The sequence below is a fragment of the Nipponia nippon genome, unplaced genomic scaffold (assembly GCF_047370975.1).
Source record: "Nipponia nippon isolate SJK-2023a ecotype South Korea unplaced genomic scaffold, ASM4737097v1 scaffold_9, whole genome shotgun sequence".
In the NCBI taxonomy this organism is placed as follows: Eukaryota; Metazoa; Chordata; class Aves; order Pelecaniformes; family Threskiornithidae; genus Nipponia; species Nipponia nippon.
Window position 1 is genome coordinate 29,817,646 of NW_028262413.1, and position 19,680 is coordinate 29,837,325.

General features: G+C 40.8%; 2 protein-coding genes across 8 annotated transcripts; one reads left to right on the top strand and one right to left on the bottom strand.

The window, feature by feature from the left end:
- Positions 1-379: 379 nt before the first annotated feature.
- Positions 380-5,889, top strand: RPS27L (ribosomal protein S27 like). Of its 3 annotated transcripts, none has more exons than XM_087745224.1 (4): positions 380-816; positions 1,640-1,748; positions 4,128-4,238; positions 5,333-5,889. In XM_087745224.1, exons 2-4 carry the CDS (start codon positions 1,730-1,732, stop codon positions 5,359-5,361), a joined length of 159 nt encoding a protein of 52 aa, XP_087601350.1. In that variant the 5' UTR covers positions 380-816; positions 1,640-1,729; the 3' UTR covers positions 5,362-5,889. The 3 variants fall into 3 exon arrangements, with proteins under 3 accessions (XP_087601350.1, XP_087601349.1, XP_087601351.1); XM_087745223.1 differs by lacking the exon at positions 380-816 and adding an exon at positions 867-1,114; XM_087745225.1 differs by lacking the exon at positions 380-816 and adding an exon at positions 1,229-1,247.
- LACTB (lactamase beta) lies at positions 2,561-19,343 on the bottom strand. Of its 5 annotated transcripts, none has more exons than XR_015701633.1 (9): positions 19,036-19,343; positions 17,952-18,018; positions 15,491-15,681; positions 14,783-15,128; positions 12,409-12,574; positions 9,722-9,975; positions 7,502-7,572; positions 5,895-5,983; positions 2,561-3,059 (listed from the first exon to the last, which is right to left on the bottom strand). XR_015701633.1 is itself a non-coding variant. In XM_087745221.1 (7 exons), exons 1-7 carry the CDS (start codon positions 19,291-19,293, stop codon positions 7,556-7,558), a joined length of 1,299 nt encoding a protein of 432 aa, XP_087601347.1. In that variant the 5' UTR covers positions 19,294-19,343; the 3' UTR covers positions 6,505-7,555. The 5 variants fall into 5 exon arrangements, 3 of the variants coding, with proteins under 3 accessions (XP_087601347.1, XP_087601345.1, XP_087601344.1); XR_015701632.1 differs by lacking the exon at positions 2,561-3,059 and adding an exon at positions 4,245-5,104; XM_087745221.1 differs by lacking the exons at positions 2,561-3,059; positions 5,895-5,983 and having other exon boundaries at positions 6,505-7,572.
- Between the last annotated feature and the right edge of the window lie 337 nt (positions 19,344-19,680).

Genomic DNA, 19,680 nt, shown 5'->3' on the forward strand with positions numbered 1-19,680 from the left:
AATGCATCAGTTCTCGCTTCAAAAAGGATGTGGCTCAGCACGCTGCCCACCGTACATTTTGGAACTTTTCATACGAAGCCATTTTCCTAAGGTCTCTTTGTGCCACTTACTGGACTTCTAGTGAATTACACTTGTGCCGGGCTTGATTCAATTAACTCCAACAGTCTTTACAGATTATATTTGTGATTATTTTTATTGACTTATGGAAAAAAAACACTCTTACTAAAAAAAAAAAAAATCAATGAAAAATGTTTTTTTCATTCCCACTATCTGCAATATTTTTGTTTCTCATAGGTTCTCTAAATCGGTTTAAACACATAAGTGATAACAGAAATTCTTCTGCATTTTTCTTTTTGACCAGGGTAGGAAACCGCAAAGGAGTATGCACGTAGGTACAACTTCACGCCACGTGTCATTCGGTATGAAACCACACAGAAGCGACGATTTAGTCAGCATCTAATATAAAAGCAGAGGGGCCTTCTAGATGCCATTTATTACCTGAAAATGCCCGTGTCATGTATTAATCTGTTGGGAGGGGAAGACGAGCAGATTTTTGGAAGAGAGAACTGCAGTCACACTGAGACTCCCGTCTTTCTCTGTGCTTGATCGGTTCCGAAGGGCCAGGAGAGGGCGCATGGCGGCGGCGTCAGCGCCGTAACGGCCCTCACAGAAGGTCGCAGGCCGCTTTTCCCTGCGCGTGCCGTTTTGCCCGCGAGAAAGCAGCGGCGCCGTACCGCCACCTCGTACAAAAAACCCTCTACAGGAGTTAACTGAACGCGCACGTGCCCTCGGCACGGACTTCCTCGTCGATTAACGGTAAACAGCTCAGGCTGCGTGCAGGGAACGGACAGGACGCCGTTAGGGCCGCGACAGCAACCAGCTCCCCCTGCGGACGGGCCGCTGCCCGCTTTCTGGAAGCCCGCCCGAAGGCGGGGCCCCGTCAGCCCCCGCCCCGCCCCGCCGGAACCCACCATAGACCCGAGTCTGCCGGGCGCCTAGAGCAGCTCGAGCTCCGCGCCGCCAGCGCGGCGCTGCCCTCGCGCCCGCCGGAAGCGCGCGGGGAAGGGGCGGGCCGGCGGCGGCGGCGCGGGGCGGCTCCGCGGCAGACATGCCTGTGAGTTGTTTACCAGCGCCGGCCGGGCCGTTCCGCGGGGCGGAGACCGGGCCGGCGGCCGAGGGTCCGTCCCCGGGGGGTCGCTCCCGGCTGACGCCTGCCCTCGGGCCTCCTCGGGACGGGAGCCACCCCGGTACCGCGCTCCGCGGCCTTCGGGGCGGGACGGAGCGGACGCGCCCGTCTCCGGCCGCCGCCCCCCGAGGGACCGGGCGGCGCCGCGCCCTGTGCCCGGCGGGGACGGGCGGGCCAGCGCCGGCAGAGCGGGGAGCGGCTGCCGTCGCTCGGTCTTCCCGCCGCTCCCGCCTCGCTGGGGAACGCCGGTACCGCGCCGGTTCCCCGCGGGCGGCTGCGAAGGCCCGAGAGGGGTCTCGCTGTTCCCGTCACCCTCAGCCCCGCCGGGGAGGGTGGCTCAGCGCTGCGGCCGTGCTCGGGAACAGACTGAAGGCGGCTTCGCGGCACCCAGTCTGTCCAAGGAGCCCGAGCGCCGTTTAACGTGCGGTGCCTCTTTCCTCTTGTCCTACCCAGCTGGCTAAAGACCTAGTGCATCCCTCCTTAGAGGACGAGAAGAGAAAGCACAAAAAGAAACGGCTTGTGCAGAGCCCAAACTCCTACTTTATGGATGTAAAATGTCCAGGTAAATATTTAAAATGTTTATCTCTTACAGAAGTAATAAAACTAATTTTGTATGCAGTTCATCTTTATAAGAGGTCTGATTTTTTTTTTTTTTAATCTAAATGTGGTTTATCTGCTCTCTAGAGAAAAAAGTCTGTATATTGCTTTGGGTTTTTTTAACAATAAAAGTGTGTTCAACCTTTTTTCAAAAGTTAATTTAAACAATCAGCTTTCTATTTTCTTTTCTGGAGGTCTGGCATGAAATTTTTTTGTTGTTGTTTTTCCTTTATGAAATCCTGGCAAGTAGGGAAAAAAACAAACCCCCAGATTTGCATGTATAAGAAGTGGGATAAAATGGATGCTTTAAAGCATTCGTGGCACAAGTTTCAAACAGAAGACAACATTGGTTTCCTCTCTTTTTAAGTAACTTGGTTGATTCTGGAAAAGCAACCAGAAAAACTTTCACAGGGATATGCGCATACATACTGGGACTTTACATAGAAAGTAAAACACATACAGCTGACTTTTTTGCATGTTGCTATTAATACGTAAGCTGACATCTAGATCACACATACAGGGGTTATATTTAAGGTTGCCCATGTCCACTTTTCACAGATTTTCATTACTTTGGCTCAGGAACATCTGTATAACCAATTTCTCTCTTATAAACTAAATGATGGGATTTTCTAACACAATTACAGGAATATGCTCTACCAGCGAACAGCTGCTTTGATCAGCACAGCTACGTCCATATCGAGGCACAGAAATTGTCAAGTGTGGTAACTTATCTCCTAGAAACTACTGTAGTACAAGAAGATTATAGCAGTAAGAAAATGCAGAGACTTACTTACAATAGCGATCATCCTGACTAGAAGCAGGGAATTGTTGCTGTATTCAGATTTTCTTATTATCGTATTATTTCTTAGTAGCTTAGATTTCTAAGAAGCTCTAAGACATTGTTTTCCATCTATAAGTGAGGTAAATTTATTAAAACTGTTTGAAAGTAAAGTGCGGTTACTTTTAAAAAATACATGGTTGAAGGCTAAGCCACTGATTTTGTTTGTTTGTTTTTAACTTTCTTCAAACCAGTGTACCTGCATGCATATACTAAGATACAGTTAAAGTCAACACAGGCCCACAGGTCATTGGTTATCTTCATTATTGTTGGATTAATTTGTTACTGAGTTTGAGGGATATACAGAGCAAACTAGGAGAGTTTCAATCATGAGAGACTCCTAAGCACGAGGCACTGAAAATATCAGACGGCCTTATGCATCATTCAGTGTTGTTGGAAGTTGCCACCTGGTTACTGAAATGGATTGGGCTCCTTTCCCTGCAAAATCCACATAGTTAAAAACTCACCAGCGTGGAAGTTCACATTCATGGTGGGAAAACAACATTTGCTATGGTTAAATTTTAGCTGCTAGCAGTTTTTTGCAAACAAAGATTTATGCAGTTACTATTTGTGATTTAAACAAAGCAGGAATCTTATTCTGTCTAACAGGAGTTCTCTCTACCAACCAGTTCTCTTGTCAGAGAGCTTTCTGAGGACCTTCCTCACAACATATATTCTATCTTATCTTTCTGGTCCACACATGCTGAAAACGGAATCTATGCTCACCTTTATCTATTTGTCTTATTTTCTATATCCACAGCTAGATTAAATGCTTTACAACTTTTCTCTCTCCAAAAATTCCTCTTGGCTAATTAAAAATACTTTTCAAGAAAAAGAATGAAAGCAGTGAGAAGCCCTTTGTCTAAGGGCTCATGTACGAGAGTGATTTCATTCTTTCTTAAGTCATAGAATTTAGAAGTTGTAGACAAAGTGTTGCTGATGCCTCTTCTTGGATCTGGAATTAGTGAAGTTATTCTGTGCAAGTCTTCTCATTTAAATACGATGCTAGCTTTGTAGAATGCAACCAAGCACGTGCCTTATGTGTACTAATTATTAAACAGAAAGCAAACACAGATTTGAACAGTAGTGTTTACATTCACAGCTGCCAGACTTCGTCAACAGCAATGTTCTACTATTACAAGTTAAATATTTCTCTAGCTAGATGGGTTCTTCTGTTCAGCAGAGAATGCTAGTTCAGAACTCCTTGACTTTTTTGCAGGAGACATGCTACAGGGCTTGTCAGCCATCAGGCTGTGTTGATTTTCATATGGGGAGTCATAACAGTTTCAGTTAACTAACTTGCTTTCACATGCATGTTAGCAAAAGCAAGTACTTCAGACCACAATAACAATGTTTTGCTTTGTTTTACTTGGTATGCTGTGTAATGAAATACTCTAAACACACTGGTCCAAAAATGGATCTGTATCTGATTCGATTACACATACAATAAAAAAAAAAATCATGCTAGAAGTACTCAACGGAAAGTTTAATACTGCCGTTTTCTAGGATGCTACAAGATCACCACTGTATTCAGCCATGCCCAGACAGTAGTTCTGTGTGTAGGATGCTCAACTGTCCTGTGTCAGCCTACTGGGGGGAAAGCCAGGCTCACAGAAGGTAAGGGGCAACGTTTAGCAGCCTAAACATTCTACTTACATAAATGCATTTATGTATTTATAGCCTGCAAATATTTTAGCTTTGATTTTGGAACTGATACTGAAACACTTATTTTGCAAATTGCTTAGAGTTGGCTAGTAAAAACATTGTTAATGGGCCCTGAATTGCCATTTTTTTCTTCAGATTCTTGTTTTTAAATGGCTATACAGATATGCCAGGCAGCTAAGCAGCTACATTGTGATCAAACACACTTGACTTTAGGTGCTTTGACTTGCCCTTTCCTTTATCCTACCTGTAATAAATACTGCCTATTTAGTTCTGAGCCAAGTTTAGACTATTAAAAAGCACCATTGAAGGGGCAGGGTACTTTTGCCAGGCTAGAGCAATTCTGTGCCACTGCTAGTTGGTGGTGGCTTGCCTGTTTGTTTTTAAACAGTAGTACTGTAAGGCAGTTCCCTGGCTCATGTTACTTAATCAAAATTTGTTTTGTATAAATTATAAGGGAACAAATAACCACTGATAATTATATAGAGAAAACTGGTATAGCACCACTATTTTGAAATGCAACCCAATGGCTGGGGTATATGAAAAACACTGGAACCACTTGAGGGTTTGAAAAAAATTAAAGAACAAATCCAGGTTTTATTCATGTTTTGTTTAAAGGGCAAAAGGTAAATATATATGCAAATTACATATAGTAATGCTTATACCATGTGCTACTATACAGATGTAGTTTATATGAGGACAGAATACCTAAAGTAAGGCTGTTGAGCAGTTGAAAAGGTATCAACACTCCTTGCAGCTGTTTCAGTTTGGGGTTTGTATCACTAAGGGATAGAACAGTAGACTGAAATTTTAAAAGGCATCTGGAAGAAAAGAAATAGTACACCTTAGCCTTATTTTGAGTTATACAACAGCCAGGTTGTTCTGGTTGAGTTAGAGAAGACTCAAAGTCCTAAATCTTCATGTCTTGTGGTACATGAAGTTTAAATTTATTGCATCAGTTTTCCTACTTAGGTTGGGTGGGCAATTTTCCAAGGCAGTCTAACAATTTAAGGACTATTCATCTCTATTCTCATGTGATTTCTTTACAGGCTGTTCATTTAGAAGAAAGCAACACTGAACACTTCAGCATGTCGTTTTGGATTTGTGTTCCTGAAAGCCTTACCAGTTTAAAAATGCCTGTTAATACAACAATGTAATTACAGTTGATTTTGTAAAAATTACATGCTACTGCTGACTAATGAGCTGGAATCTCTTTTTCAATAAATGAAGTACAAGTTTTTCCTGCAAGTTTGCAGACAACTGAGCTGTATTTTTATAATTTTGCTTTTAAACAGTGTATTGTTAATTCGGTAGTGTCACTTAACATAAAAACCTTGGACTTGCTGCATCCTTTCCCTCGCTGCATCCTTCCTCTCATTAATCATCAACTACTTCAGTGTAATGCATATGGTGACAGAAATTGCTGTAAGAATGCATTTTGTATGCTTTATTACTGCAGCTACCCTAACTGCAAGGGCTGCAAAGGCTAGATAGATTTTAAATGGCTCATTTGCTTTTAACATTGCTTTAAGTCCCTGCTTTCAACATTGCTTTAAGTCCCTTTACCGTGTTGAGTAATGCGGCGATAAATAAAAATGTAAAGTTACTCACTTATGTTCAGGTGTTTTTCTGGAATGCATGGTTTTTCCCTCCCTCTAATCTGGTCTCGAAACTGCATTTGGTATTCTATACTGAGATTTCTATAAAAAAAAAAAAAAAAAAAAAGGAAAGGAGCCTTTTGCAAAACACTGAAAGCATTCAGTATAGAGAAGGCATACGGTATATAAGCAACCCCAAGTCAGCAAACTACACTAACAGCTGTGAATGGTATCCAGTCATTAAAAAAAACTAGTAGAGCAAAACCATGCATATTTTCAGTATTAAATACTGACATTAAATAATTACCTTTTTGCAATGAGGAAACAAGTTTTAGTTAGTTTTTAAAAGCCATCCCTTTCTAAATGGCTGTTGAAAGTGGATTTTTTTTTAAACCAGGAGAAAACATTCAAAGTCTTACACACATCTTATTTTACTAAATAATATCTCAAGTTACGTATCAACATCTCTTTCAAACTATCGGGTGTCTTGGTGAGCTAATTATTGTTGGGAATTTCTATTTAACCTGTATTCTTTTTATGACTTAAAACTTGTATGTTTCTAGTCAATTTAAAAAAAAAAAAAAAAAAAACAACAGAAAAAACAAACCTGATATGACAATTCATTGCATTTGCAAGCTAAGTTTTATTTCAGTTAATTCAAACAGTGAACACTTATAATTACCAGATACAAAAAGTAGGTGTCTGATACAGAAATAGGTGCACCAATTTAGTATACATGCCTTTTAAGAAAAGTACAGTTTTATGTCAGTGCCATACTGTGTTTTAGCAATAAAGGTTAATTTAAGAGCAAGTTTATCATGAAAGCTGCTCTTAATTGACCAGTTTCCCCACACTTAATGCCAGTCCATCAAATAACTGGTTTCAGAACAAAAATCAAAGTAGCAATATTAATTCACTTGTGACCTGAATACATGTGCTGAGGCCAGACTGATTACTAGTCTCCCATATCTCTGCCTTCTCTTCCTCCACCCAAAAGCTAAGAACTCATGATTAAATAAATACCAAATCAGAGAAAGTCAGTGACCCACCTTGTTTCAGTACTGGAAAATGAAATTTAGACATAGCATCTCCAATACTGTACATGTGACAACAGAGGGTTTTTTTTAAAAGCCTTAAGTTATAGGAGATACAGTATAAAGAACATGGTATGCATACAAAAACTTGGTGGCTAAACATATTCTATGAGGGGAGTGAGACACTGTCATTAATATCTTGGTGTTAGAAATGCCTTAGACACTTCTTACCATTATTCAATTTCATACATACTTCAACTATTGACATGTATAGTGTTAGTACACTATAGTGTATTATAGTCATATGCAGACAAGCATAATGGTAAACCTACGCCTTCTACATTCTGAGTCTTTGTCTAAACCCAAGCACAATGGTCAGTGAGTGAAACTTGTTTTCTCTCAAGTATGCAAAATGGTTTTCAAGGACAATAAATACCATTTGCAAAACAGATGCATCATACAAGAAAAGTATGTTATAAATCCTAACATAAGTGTTACTTTTCAGATTTTCTGTATTTAAAACATTGTATTTGGTCTATTTCTATTCATGTATTCTTCAACATGAAAACAACTCGGAACTACTTACTCTTGTTCCCTATGTAAAACAGGCAATGACCTCTGCTCCTGCATGTTTACCCACCTAGCAGGTGCTCAAGACTGAAAAAAAAAAAAAAGTTGCTATTGTAGACAACGCTCATCTCCAGTACTTCTGTATTTATTGGAACTGTCAAACAATATCAGAGACTTCAGTGGAAGAGTAAATAATTTATTGCCTGACCAAATGAAAGTTTGTTCAGAAAGGTTCTCTCTCTTGTCTCGACTGATTTGATATTCTTGAGATAAAGACAACCCATTATTACTGAATAAAAAAGTGAAGTTTTGGTGAGTGAGACAGAAAATCCAAGCAAATAGTTTAGGTGTAAGCTTTTACTGTTTTTAAGGCACAAGAATGATTATAATTATGAAGAGTACTAAATCAGTCCTACTAGCTTCAATTAAAAATGTAGGTAAAACACACCTCAAAGTATTATATTTCCTGGTTTGTCAGTCTTAAGTAATAAGCATTATCATAGGCTTTCTGGGAACAGACATGACAGCATGTTGTTTCATCACAGGGCAGGTAACAACTATGATGTTAATACTAAAAGCACTATCTCGGGAAAGAGACAGGTAAAAGTATCTTTCGCTAGCTGTTGTTATCCAAGACATCTTGCTCCTTAAATTCAGAGAAGCAGAGCTGCTAAACAGTGCAGGGACATAAGTATTCAAACCTTTCCTGAAGGATATTTTGTTTTGTCTTACCCTGGAAATACTGTCTGATGTAACTGCAGGGGAAGTGGCATGGGGGTAAATCTTGGAGATCACGGAGATCTTCCATGTCATTATGGAATATATAAAATTAACATATTCAGATGTTATTGTATTTCTACAGTAAAATGGAAGATTAGAAAATGCTTTTGTGGAACTCTATCACAATGTCTTGCTCAACCTTGTGCAAAAGTAGCTCCTTGAGGCAGGTCTCCAAATGGAAAAAAGGATGGTTTTTAAATAAAAAAAAACTCTTAAAGTCTCTGAGACTTCTACTACCAGCTTCAAGAATGGGTTTTAAATTTTATTGAGTTATTTCAGTTCCTAATTCCTATATTTAAAGGAATACCTACAGTACAGAAATCAGTGCCATTTCTGGCTACCAAAGTTAGCATTCAAAAACAACGAGGCAGTTTGACAGCTCACCACGTTGTGCTCTTCAGGCATATTTGACTGTGGAAATAATACCCTTATTTCACAGTAAACGAGTTTCACACATTCTCTGTGTCCAATAAAAATGGAAGAGAGGACATCTAAATAACAAAAAGACTTTTACTTACATTACTCTAGCTTCATTCTTTTCTAATTCTTAACAACCCACAGCTCTGACAAAAGCATACTTCTGGTATAAATCTGCATTCTGGAGGTAGCTTCAAGATTTGGGTTTTGCTGGGGTTTTTTGCTTTTTAAGCAAATAAGAAAAGCACTATGTGAAAATATAAAAAATCATCAGTAAAACCATTTTTCTTTAAAAAAGTAATACTGAACAGTTTTGGCAGACTGGAACCGTGAGAATAATGAATTACATCTTTGTGTGCTCAAATCAAGATGTGAAATTTTCCAAAATTTTAACATTTAAGATAGATAATTTGTTGTTGTATTTCTCAGTGCAAGAAACCAATGCTAGTTTTTTTAGTATTGGACAAGTGCTTGACTGGATGAGAAAAAAAACCTGCTAATATAATGATAATTTACACATGTACTACAGGAAGTCAAATTTGACTGTTACATTCCCCTTTTCTGTAAGTTAGGAACTTCCCTGAGAGATGAATTCCAGTTACACGTAAGTTTAGCACCACTAGCAGAATTAAGTGATTTTTGATGCTTTCTCTTCACATATTCTTAGTGATCTCAAAGTCCAATTACAACCTTCTCCGTTTGTTTTTCATGTTTCAGTACAGTGAATTCAGTTACACGTATCTCTTTTTTTAATCTATATATTGTGCCCATTTTTCTTTATCAAATTCCCTTGCAATCTTTAAGGCGGTGCTGTTGAGCGAAACTGATTGCATATTACAGATAATACTAACAATTACTCCTCTAGGTGGTGCCACTAGCCCAGTATCTATAGCTTCAGAGTCCAGCTCTTCAGGTAGAATTAGGAGGACACTGCTTGCCCCCACTGCACCACCAGTATGAGATGCATAATGTCTCTGCTGTCTGCAACAGCCATATTGTTGTTTTTTCTCTACTACAGCCCAAGCCATTGCGTATTTACCATCCCTGTCCCACGATACTTCAGTTTTTGCCACTGGGGTCCACATCATTGCAACTGTGTCTGGTTTGAGGTACCCAGGAAGAAGTTTGCCATTAGTGTTTTTAAATTGTCCGGCTTGATAACTGTATAACAAGGCATTTCCAAATTTCAGAAGGTCACCTACTGACGACAGAAAGCCACCACCAGCCCACTTGTAAGAGTTGTCCACATACGGTGCATTTACCAGCCGTCCCTTTTTGTTGTAAACATAACACCTAGAATTCAAGAAAATTCAACTTGTCATTCTCAGATATTATGCACAACTATTTTAAGCCGCCCTACCTTAAAAGAGTAAACTGAACATGTATTAACTTGTTCTCACCAAAATGTTAGAATTTTAAAAAATTTTTTTTTTCTAAAATATATTTCTTGCAGAAAAATAAACAGGAAATTCTGACAGGAAAACAAAAATTAAGGTGACTTCTTAGGTTAGAAGCTTAGTATCAATAAAAGTACTAATCCTTCTACTTACTCTTGGTATATAGAAAGAGTAAAGGCAATATACAAATAAGAGATGTGACAGAAATCTATAGATCAGCCAGCACAGGATTTTTCTTAAATCTCTGCACTAGATTTAAAGTGTTTAAGAAAGCGGAATCCTAAAACTACCCCACGATTATCAGACACTGAGCTGAAATTTCACTGAAGTCTTAGGTGACTGCTCTGAGACAGTAGTTTCCATTTATGATTTATTTCCCACCACCACCCCATTACAGTTGCCATATACTACGACAACTGAATATTCTGTAACTACTAAGACAAGTGAGAAGCATGAAAGAGTCTTGCAAAACCTGTCATTAAAGTACAAATTAGAAACTACCAACCAGAATTGCAGAACAAACTATCAGGAACAACACAACAGGAGTGCAGACTGAATTATGCTTTTGAAAGAAACAGTCCAATCATGACTGGATTCATTTCATACAACATATGAAAAGGAATGTTGAATAACTATATAATCTGATGAGTTTCAGCCTTTGACCTTTAGACCACAAGAGGTCCATGTGGAGAGCTGTGAAAAGGAACCACACAAAAAAAAAAAAAAAAAAAAAAAAGGTGGGTGGGCAGGGCAAGTCCACTATTAAACAGTACAGATACACTCCCTATCTAGTCTGCACTTAAATTGGAAAACATTCAGGGAACTTCTGAAAGCCATAATACTGAAAATCAGAAGGTGAAGCAAAGGAAGAGAGACGAATGGTCCAAGACTACCATTAACTCTGCCAGTGACTTGATTATCTCAGTGTCCCTATAGTCAGCTTTTTGATCACAACAAAACCTATTACAAAGATGCTGAAATGCTTGACTTACACCGCTAAAAGACGCAGAATGTGAATTTTTAAACATTTTAATGTCAGTGAAATATAGTATAACCAAACTGTTAAACAAATCACAACACGTCGATATGTTGTAGTTTGAGGCACCAAGCTAGCTATTTGTGGAAGCAAAACCATCACATTAGCATCTCAGTTTTGCTTAATAACAAGTAGCCCATAAAAAAAACTCCAAAACATTGTCTGTCCCAGTTCCTTCATCCCTACCATATTTCAGTTTATAAAAGGTTTAATATACAGATACATATTGACAAGAACTTGACTGTACAAGTTGATAATTTATAAGAACATCACTAGCATCCAGATCTACAGGCAGAAGAGCCTCTGAAAATTTGGAAGCAAAATAAATACCAGCACAAAGCATCTTGGAATACAGCAGTAAAGCTATCCCTAAAACATTACAAACTGCTTTGTGTGTGCGTGTACGTACACACACGCAAACACACACACATGCAGGCACTTTAAATATACACTTATATGTAAGTACTATAAACCTTGGATTCAACGTGTTCATCACCATTTTCATTTTTTGAGAGCATTTTAGAAGCCAAACTTTTAAGAAGTTTGAGTCTCATTTTCATGAGACTTTTCCCATAACCTGCCTTTGTGATTCAGTTAGAATTCTTCTCTTGGACCAAAATTTAACAGGTGAGTCAATGAATCAATTTCAGAGCCCAGACAGGTAGGTCAATAAAATAAAGACTGAAGAGAAAGACAAGAATTAACTTATCCACTGTATTGGAATGGAATATCCATAAATTTCTCTGTTGGGTTTTTTTTTGTTTGTTTTGTGGGGGTTTTTTTTAAGTTAATAAAAATAAATCAATTGGTAAAGCATGTTCTGTGTTAAACAGAATTTTAATTCTGGTTAAAATTCATGCTACAATTTAATTTGTTACAACCTTGTGCTATTGTGAGACTATTACAATTCCACAGAACTCTTAAAAAGTCAGTATATTAAGCAAACCAACGTAACTATATATTCTAACATAATCTCCTAGTTACTCCTTTATTTTACTCTATTTACACTGCTTATTTGTACCCAAAATAAATGCAAACTACAAATTCACCCCTGCCACTCCCTCCCATATATACTCTTATAACAGGAAATAATTATTTCCTATTCTGTAATTTTAAATGCTAATTACAGAACCAATACCATAACGTTGACATAAAGTCAGTTACACAACTAACTTTTATATAACATAAGCCATTTCATTTAAAAGCGGGGGGGGCAGGAAATGCACACATTCTTAATTAAGTTGGCTTAATAAAGGTAGAAAGAGCAACAATTGGGGGTGTGTGGAAGTTTACCTTGCTCTGTTATATATCATTGCTTCATTGTCATCTAGTACTGTTGATAGCATATCCAAATCATGAAACATTTTTAGCATATAATCTGTAAATTTTTGTCCTGAAACTCTCTCCACAACAGCGCTTAAGAGAGTAAAGCCATATGTTGAATACAAGAACTGACTACCTTGAAGAAACACAATGAGAAAGGGAAAAAAAGAAGTTAGCCGCATGATGCTTAAATGGAATCAAAAGGATAAAATTTAAGTAATCACATATGCAAATGAAACTATATATAGCAACAAATAATCAATTAGAAGACCCACCCACCCACCTCCATTTTAATATGATGTGAATCACGAGCTTATGCTACTGGACCCTAGGAATTTCTGTACAGCAGCAGACACAGATGCTTGCTAAGCGCAGGTAGCTCTGAGAGCAGTGCTAAAAAAATTTCAAGGATTTGCACATACAGCCAGGTTTCATGCCAAGATGTGAAGACTGACATTTAACATACTTTCCACAAGATTCTCCATACTAGTTCTAAAAAGGATGCCTGGATTTGGAAAGCTGAAGCAAACCATAAACTTACTTCTTAAGAGAGGCTCACCTACTGTGACTTGTGTGTCTATATCCTAGAGATGGAAAAACAAGGGTAGTACTCGCTTGCTGTGGTTTAACCCCGGTCAGCAACTAAGCACCACACAGCCGCTCACTCACCCCGACCCCCAGCAGCAAGATGGGAGACAGAATCAGGGGGTGGGGTGGAGTAAAATCCGTGAGTTGAGATAAAGACAGTTTAACGGGACAGCAGAGGAAGATATTATTATTATTATTATTAATATACAAAACAAGTGATGCACAATGCAATTGCTCACCACCCGCTGACCGATGCCCAGCCCATCCCCAGGCAGCAATTGCCGCCCGTGCCAAGTCCCCCGGTTTTATATACTGAGCATGACGTCATACGCTATGGAATAGCCCTTTGGCCAGTCTGGGTCAGCTGTCCTGGCTGTGCCCCCTCCCAGCTTCTTGTGCACCTGGCAGAGCATGGGAAGCTAAGAAGTCCTTGACTCGTGTAAGCACTACTTAGCAACAACTAAAATACCAGCATATCATCAACACTATTCTCACACTAAATCCAAAACACAGCACTATAACCAGCTACTAGAAAGAAAACTAACTCTATCCCAGCCAAAATCAGGATATTGCTCAAGGTTTTCAAAGGACTCGATCACTTTTATCATGGTGTTTCTAGTTCTAGTTTTCTAGTTCTAGAATATCCTGAAAGATTATACAAACACTAACATGCATATTATTTAAGACAATATAATTTATTTACAAAACATTTCATCTTTTTAAATCTCATTCTTGCACTGATTATGCCTTTTATGAAACATCTACATATCAAGCAACTGCCAAACTGCCTACTGTCAAGACAGATCTCTTGCTTGAAATGGTTCCTAGAACTCTCCAAGATAGTAAGTGGTTAACTTCTCCCCCTTCCTACCCCTCTCCCCTTAAATGCACCTTATTTACTCTTTATCAGCAATGCGTATCATTTGCCTGTTAACCTAACTCATTTAGAACTTACACCTGAAGTTCCTCAAAGTCTTCTCTAGAATTAACTTAAATAATTCCAACAATAAATCACCTCAACAATTCTGTGATTCTCTGGTCTTTCTGTAGAATTTTTTAGCTCTGGTTTAGTGCCTCACTAAAACTTTTTGCTTTTGGTTCATATCTAGAAGGCCCAGAGGATGAATACAGCAAGTTGGTATCCACTTACAAAATACTTTGTAGGTACAAATTTGTTACCAAAACTATAATCTGCTTTAGCATTTATAAACTCAGTAACTGGTACATTTCATAGCACTCACTGCATTACTTAAGAGCTCCTGGGAGAAAAGTCTTATTTCTACCTAAGGTCCCACTTTCTCTTCTCCCCTGCATTATCTGGGACTCTCTGTATTACCTTTTAAGTCTTGGCTACATCACATTTTGAACTTCCTAGATTACGGTGCAGATACACCATTAGAAGGTACCTATATAAGCATAATTCTTTTAGTCAGTAGATCGGTAAAGGTATCTATACAAGACTGTTATCTAAAATTCAACTGATAAAATCCTGATCAGTTCAGTCTTCAAAAGTTACATCAGTTTTAAGACAAGTACATGACCAGATGGTTTGTGCAGAACAGCCCAAATACTTCACTGCTGAGCGTTTAATGGGGCACAAGAATAAAAAAAAGGGGAGGGAGCAGAACAAAACACTCCCTGCCCACACACACAAACACTCTTTACTGGACTCTACTATCCTCACTGCATGTAAAACAATCCAAAACAAAAATTTCACCAGAGGAGCACATTTTGGTCTAAACGAGTAGAAACTCACCTGGTTTAAAGAATAAAGGATCATTTTTAAATATCTTCAGTGATTCAATCACGCTTTCAAATTTTTCCTTCAAATAATACTCTTCTTGCTCAAATTCCTTGTCTCTCCTGCCAGGTTTTGAATTTCGGCTTTTTACCTCACCTTCGTGTTCTTTCCTCGGTTTGACAGAATCACTCTTTTCAATCCCTTTGCCTTCTTTTTCTTTTTGTTCTTTATCCTGATAGGGTTTCGTCAGTTTAACTGCTCTGTTTGCCTTTTCCTTTTCTTCCTTTACTTTTGTAATATCTTTTTCATAGTGACGAATCCCACTCAAGTGTGAAACTAACAGTCTTGTAGTAATAGCGACCTAGGTAGCAAGGACAATATTTAAATGTGAACTCTCTTCATTAAAGATATGATACACACTAAATCACCAGAAAAGTAAAATTCAACATGACGAGGAAGAGACAAAGATATAAGACCTTTTAAATATCATGTATTAAACCCAGTTAAAATATTTACATACATATGTGCACACTACACACTTGATATAAAACTGAAGATCCAAATTTCCAGCATTGCTTTTTCGAGCAGCAAACATCAGTATTTGTCTAAAAGATTTTTGGTGTTTTACAGGAATAGGTCCAGATACAGGGACCTGTACACATATGGCTGTGCGATGAGAGGAATGAAAATCCAAAAAAGTGTTACCAATAAACCATTACATACCTTTTCACCCTCGTAGACTTTTTCTGGAAATTCAGGGACATACTTCTGCACTGGAGCATCTAAATCCAGTTTCCCCTCTTCCCACAGTTTAGCAACAGCCATCATTGTAAGACACTTGCTAATACTAGCAATTCGCATGATCGTCTCTGGCTTACATACTACACGATTCTCTACATCAGCATAACCCAAACCTTTAAGAAAATAAAAACACTGTGGTAAATATTTTGCATAGAGACATGCTGAATTAATTATTTGCAATGAACTAGATTTACTGGCTCTTTAAAATGTTTTTCCTCTAGCTAAACTGGGACATGAAGCATTGGACTATCCCTGCTCCTGCTTCAGTTAAGTTAATAACATTTTAATGTAGTAGGAACAGTTAATCAAAGCCCATTATATGGCCAATGGCATCCCAAGTTACTGATTAAGACTACAAAACAAACCTAATGATAAATGAGCTTGAAAATTAAGCCAAAATTTATGCTCCTGAGGTCAAATATTCAATGTAGAAAAACTAAAGAGACCAAAATCTAGACTGTAAAACAACTGACCAATGGTCACAAATTTTATTGTTCTGAATTAATGGCTGAAACAGTAAAGGGTCTTATTTTACCAATACAGAAATTGAGAAAGGAAATCACTCACAAACTCACAGCAATTACCTAAGCCGTAAAGCTTCACAAAACAGTTACGTTTCAATATCACTCAGCATGACTTTTAATTAAAGACAGCTTAATAGTCTCCATACCAGTGTTTTCCTATGTCACCAACCCACGAGTCTAGTAGCAAGAACTGGAATTAATAAAGCATTATCAAGCTCCCATACTAGTCTTCAGTTTGAGCTTGGTTTGAAGAAACTGTGCAAGTGATGTGGCAGCATAAAAAGCTATGAAATGCAGCAATGACATATTTACAGTTTTCAGTACAAGCAAGGCCTGCAAGCAATGCATGTCTGTCTGTATAAAACTGTAGTCTGAGAATGAACTACTCAGAAAAAAAAACCTTGCCAAAATACAAGAAACAAAACAGATGACATGTCAGTTGCCCAAGATCCTTTCTTTTATGTAAAGTTGCTACTCAAGTGCTTGCATGGTGCTTGTGAACACAGATGCTGTACCCGCCAGTGAAAATATCTTCCAAATCTCAAATCACTCCCATCAGTTTAGCAAGAAAGCAGGTTTAGTACCATGGTCACAGAATGCATGCAGCTTACACCTGTTCCTATTTTTTCCCCCCATGAAGAAGGGAGGAGGACAACAAAACGAGCCAGATGCCTGCTAGAGCAATGCTATCCACCTCCCAGCTGCCTTACTCAAGGCAATGTTGTTCTCTATATCCATATGCAGCAGGGTACAGAAAGCTCTGCCATGGTTTATGCTCCCACATGTAGTTGTCTTGCTACTGGATCTGGCAGTCCTGGTGATAAACCACAACCCTGGCACTAGTTCCCTCAGGCACTTTCCTGCATGTCAAGGAAGTGATTCTGCCGAAGTCTTATAGAAACTTCTGCTTTGATTGCTAGGTAATTTGAGACCAGAAAAAGCTATCCAATTTGAGAAAGTTTGTGATTAAGTTTCTAGCACAATTTTCTTATTAGGCCACATTACAAAAGGTATCAGAGGCTCTCCAACTCACTTCTGTCATGATGAAAAAGAAATGAAAACCTATAATCGGCTTTATACATATATAAGAGTTAATGCAACAACAGAGTATCAGAAAAAAGTTAGTAACAATCTTACTTACAAACTTTTTTTTTCAAATTCTATAACACATTAATGAAATACGTTGCCATTCACTACTACCATTTAAGTTGTCCAAAAAACCCAAAACACATTATGAAAATATTTCTGAAAAAAAGACACACAGTTTGGTGGTTTTTTTAAATAAACATCAAATGCCTACATGGTATGAGCAGTACTAACAGACTCTATTTAAAACTAAGCTGTGTAACTAGAAAAACCACTTGCAATTTCTGGAAGGATGACACCTGTTAAATCTCAGTACCTTCCCAGTAAAAATCTACACCTCAGCCCACAAATGGGAGACAAATGACCAAATGTGAGCCATTCTTACTTTGACTATTAAGTAAGTTCCTGTGGGGAGAACAGTTCTTTACCTCCTATATACAATTCTACCAGACCACTGTACAGCTGTATGCCTAGAGTGTAAGAAAATTCAAAGACCGATCTGACAAATTAATGAAAGAAAGGTTCTTAAACATAACTGTTGAGATATACGAGCACATTCAGGAAGTTAATGAATTATCAATTCCTGGAAATTATTGAAGTTTACCAAGGAAAGTATCACTTCGTACTCCCTAGGTGCCTGTTTCTGGCCACTGTCCAGAGACGGGACATCAAGTGGATGCAATCCCAGACTGATCAGTGTGTCCAAATTGTTCGTTTGTAAAACGTTCATTGCTTCCCAACAGCACGCACAACTACTACTCCCATATACTAACCTTCTGACCAGACTTCCTTTCCATCTACAGAGACTCCAACTAGTATACCTGGGATTCCTGCTTCATCCTGTCAAAAAAATGGACAGAAGACATTAAGAAGGATCTTTGCAGTTAAAAAACACCTGCTCCCAAACCCTAAAAAAGCAAAACCAATCCTACAAATACACCTGCATACTGGTGTCACGTTACAGTTGAAATTTTGTTAAATACTAGTTGGGCTGAACTGGTATAAACTGCTTTCGAAAAGCTGACATTTTAATCCAGCAACGGGGTTAACAACAGTTAATACCTAACAACAATAATAATAATAATTTAAATAAAATAATTTATTTAATAATTAAATTAACAATCGGGGCATGCAAGAAAAACTGACCAGAAACAAAACATTACAGAGTTAACATGCAACACGCAAGCTGCATCATCTTAAGAGATGCAAGCAGAATTTCAAAGGAGCTTCAGTCAGGTTTTCAAAGTAACTACAACGTGCTTTTTAAACACCCCCCCGCCCGCCTCTCTCCTTCCCACCGCCTTTAAGGCCCTCCCGTGTTCCCAGACGCTCCATCCTGTACCGTACTTCCACCAGCTCCCCGCATCGAGCCCTGCCTGGCCTGAGCTTCCCAAGGACCGACCGCCTTCCCTGACGCGACATTCACAAGAAAAATAACGACGTTCCGTGAGACGGCGCCGTGACGTTCAGCGATTCACCTGCGATCGCTGAGCGGGAGCCCCGCGATGCCCCGCAGCAGCTGCGGGCCGGGCCGAGGCCCCGAGCGCCCGCGGCGGGGCAGGACGGGGCGGGCGGCGGCAGCGGCTCCTCACCGGAGGGCCGGCGGCTCGGGGTGAGCCCCGGAGCTCGGTGGCGTTCGCCCTCCTCCTCCAGGCGCGGGGCGGCTCCTCACAGCGCGGCGCCCAAAAAACGCTCCCCCCACACAACGCTTGGCCGAAATCTCTTGCAGCGACCGCGAAGTCCGTGGGAAGGAGATACGAGCCCACCTCCCCCCTCACGGAGGCGAGGGCCGGCTCCCACAGCGCCAGACACGGGGTGAGACCCCCCGGCTCCCCTTCAGCCCCGCTCGCTCAGCACCTTAATCCTCCGCAGCAGGTCCCTGCTCCTCTCGATGGCCGCGCCGAAGCCCCGAGGGGGCGGCAGCGGACTCGCCTCCGCCTCCTGCCCGCCGTCAGCCTCGCAGCCCGCCGGCGTCGGCACCTTCACCCCCAGCGCCAGCCCCAGAGCCAGCCCCCAGCCCCAGGGCCGCGCCCCGGCACCGCCGCCGCCTCGCCGGGGCACCGGGAGCCGCCCGGGGGCCGCCGCCCGCCGCAGGGCCCGCGCCAGGCCGTACATGGCTGCGCCGCGCCGCGCCGCGCCGCCTCGGCACCACCTCACCGAGCGCCCGCCAGGCAGCTCCAGCCGCTCCCGAGCGCTCGCTCGGCCGAGCTCCGAGCCAATCGAGCGAGGGCAGCCGCTCGTCTCACGGCGCAGCTTGGCTCCGCGCCCGGTGGCGCCGGGGCCGGGGCGGCAGGCGCGGCCCCGGAGCCGCTGGGGGCGAGCGGAGCCCCGGCAGGGCCTGGCAGGCCGGGCTGCGCTTCCCGGCGCCCCGCAGCGCCTCTCCTGAGGGACGCTCCCGGCCCGCCGGCCTCGGGAAGCGGCGGCGAGGCGGAGAGCGCAGCCCGCCCTTCCGCAGACCGGATTAACCGCGGGGGGACAGGGGCTCCCGCCGGCGAGCCGCCT

Bases quoted from the DNA above. Each gene is read 5' to 3' on its own strand.
- RPS27L (XM_087745223.1), top strand. The intron at 1,749-4,127 runs GTAAATATTTAA...GCCGTTTTCTAG, and splicing joins TATGGATGTAAAATGTCCAG to GATGCTACAAGATCACCACT. The intron at 4,239-5,332 runs GTAAGGGGCAAC...ATTTCTTTACAG, and splicing joins GAAAGCCAGGCTCACAGAAG to GCTGTTCATTTAGAAGAAAG.
- LACTB (XM_087745218.1), bottom strand. From the start codon at position 19,293: ATGTACGGCCTGGCGCGGGCCCTGCGGCGGGCGGCGGCCCCCGGGCGG. The intron at 15,129-15,490 runs GTATGTAATGGT...CTTGCTACCTAG, and splicing joins AAGTCTACGAGGGTGAAAAG to GTCGCTATTACTACAAGACT. The intron at 9,976-12,408 runs GTAAACTTCCAC...CTTGAATTCTAG, and splicing joins ATGATATATAACAGAGCAAG to GTGTTATGTTTACAACAAAA.